Raw genomic sequence first — 2,500 nt, forward strand, 5'->3', positions numbered from 1 at the left:
TTATACAGGAAAGGGAAGTTAAATGGATGAACCGGTATGGGAAGGGACTATACGGACACGGGAAGTGGTTATAGAGAAAGGGGAAGTCAAATGGATGAACCGGTATGGGAATGGACTATACGGGTACGGGAAGTGGCTATACAGGAAAGGGACGTCAAATGGATGAACCGGTACAGGAATGGACTATACGGGTAAGGGGTGGGGTGGGGTCCAAACGGGTACCTGTCTGTCCGGGTTTGTACATGGCCTTGTCGGTCTGCACCAGTACGGACTTGGCCTTGGCGCTGAAGGTCACGTGGGTCTTGTTGGTGAAGGTCAGGCCCCCTGTGCCCGCCACGTGCAGTTCGTAGTGACCCGTGGGCAGGTCGGTGGGCAGCTGTGGGTCACATGGCGCGGGGTACAACAGAATAGAGTAGAGAACAGAACAGAACAGAACGGATCAGTATACAATGAAGATGAGAACAAATTAGTGAAGAAGATAATGGAACAGGACAGAATAAAACAAACAGAACACAACAAAATAGTTTAGAGTAGAACGAAATACAACAGAACAGAAATTTGTAGAATATAACAGAACAGATGTGATCTTCATTGTTTTCATCAATGCGTGATCCACGACTGGCTCTAGGTCTCTGATTATGATCTCCAATATATAATTATTAAGTCTGTAATAATGATTCTTTTAGTAGCTATTACTGTAAAAAGATAATAAATAATAATAATAATAATAATAATTTAAAAACAAGAGAGAGTAACAGAGTTGAACAGAATAAAACAGAACGGATCAGAATAAAATGCAGATGAGAGAAAAAAAAAAGAGAAGAATATAATAAAACAAATAGAACACAACAGAACAGAATATATTAGAGTAGAATAGAATGTAACAGACTAGAAAGTTGTAGAATCGAGTAGAACAGAACACATGTGATCACCTTTCTTGAATGGTTTGAATCTCTACTGTATAACTGTATACCTATAACTAAATCAATAATTTTCATCAATGTTGACCCACAACTAGCTTGACATTTGTAATTACGATCTCTAATTTTCAATTGATCTGCAATGATGATCTCATCTGTGTACGATAGTTTGAGTTTGCTACTGTAAAAACAGTGATTTATATATTGGTTCCAATCAACGCTAAATTGTTGCTTCCAATTAAAAGTAAATATGGTATCATTTTATCTTGAAGCTGTATATTTCACATGTGAACAGTGCGTCATATTCTTCAGTTTTGTATTTTGAAATAATACGATTTTCAAATGAGTGAATGTTTGTAGACATTTATCGAATTCAGGTACACACACACACACACACACACACACACACACACATATATATATATATATATATATATATATATATATATATATATATATATATATATATCCCTTGGAATATTAGCAAATCAAGAACTGGGTCTGTAACTGTATCAGTGTGGAAACCAAAAAGTATTATATGTTCACTGAATTTTAAATTCGCACAAACTGTACATTAGCTTTTAGCAAATCTAGTTTTAACCAAAAACGTTTCGAGTGATCAGAAAATATGCTGGATAATATCGTTTAACTTCTTAAAAATTAATTTGTTTAAAAATAAATTTAAAAAAGCCACAATTATTGCTATTCACTACTCCAGTTTATCTTGAAACTACATTTGTTCTAATGATTGTGTGATGTGCTAAGCCGTAACCACTTTAGTTTTATCTTCTGTGAGGTTTTTGTTTGTTTGTTTTGCTGTTGTTGTTGTTGTTTGTGTGTGATTTTTTTTTTCTTTTTTTTTCTTTTCTTTTTTTTGTCAAAAGTTTTCCCAACATGTGCGTTCCCAAGTTCTCAGACCACTTATGACAAGATTTCGGAAATGTATAGTCAGATGTCAAAACATCATAGTATCCCCATGATCCCTTGGGTATTCAGTATGTTGTTTGCATGCCCTGGGTATATCATGGGTACTCTGGTTTGTCGATACTTTAGTCTCTACCTGTTGTTTATATTTCGTAAATCTCTCAAGCTGCCGTTGTGGACCAAAAATGTACATTCGTTTCATAAGTATTGATGAAGTTATTTTATGTCAGAAATCTTCCACCATTATTCGAAAAGTATGAGACAGTACACTAATTTGTTAACCAGCGTCCAGAATTCATTGTTCTATTTCCATAATTCATTGTTCTATTTCTATTTTTGAATTAAACAGAAAGCCTGGTTCTGACTGAAGATCGTTATCTGACTTGGGTTTCCACTGACAACCAAAGTCCCTGTGTGCTTTTAGAGTGTGTTTCCGAAATAAGGTATTGTTCCTTTTAAGTAATGCATGAAGAGGTCCATATTTTTTCTGTTTCATTGAAAGATGGGAACAAATCAGTGACTACATTTTTCCATTTTGTGCTTTGTTAATGATGATCTCATCTGTGAGGTGAAATTCTCGACTTACCTGAAGGTTGATGGTTTTGGGCACACCTGAAAAAACAGTTACACAATTGTAAGATTTCACACAAAGGCCT

At 35.3% G+C, this 2,500-nt stretch overlaps 1 protein-coding gene across 1 annotated transcript in view; it reads right to left on the minus strand.

Annotated features, from left to right (window-relative positions):
* Nucleotides 1-2,500, minus strand: part of LOC143284220 (CD109 antigen-like) — a 58,984-nt gene that overhangs the window by 54,851 nt on the left and 1,633 nt on the right. Inside the window, exons 3-4 of the mRNA XM_076590885.1 lie at nucleotides 2,431-2,456; nucleotides 223-376 (exon numbers count right to left, since the gene is read on the minus strand). Coding sequence (XP_076447000.1) covers nucleotides 223-376; nucleotides 2,431-2,456 — 180 coding nt within the window. The remainder of the gene's footprint in view (nucleotides 1-222; nucleotides 377-2,430; nucleotides 2,457-2,500) is intronic.

The sequence above is a fragment of the Babylonia areolata genome, chromosome 7 (genome assembly GCF_041734735.1).
Source record: "Babylonia areolata isolate BAREFJ2019XMU chromosome 7, ASM4173473v1, whole genome shotgun sequence".
NCBI lineage: Eukaryota > Metazoa > Mollusca > Gastropoda > Neogastropoda > Buccinidae > Babylonia > Babylonia areolata.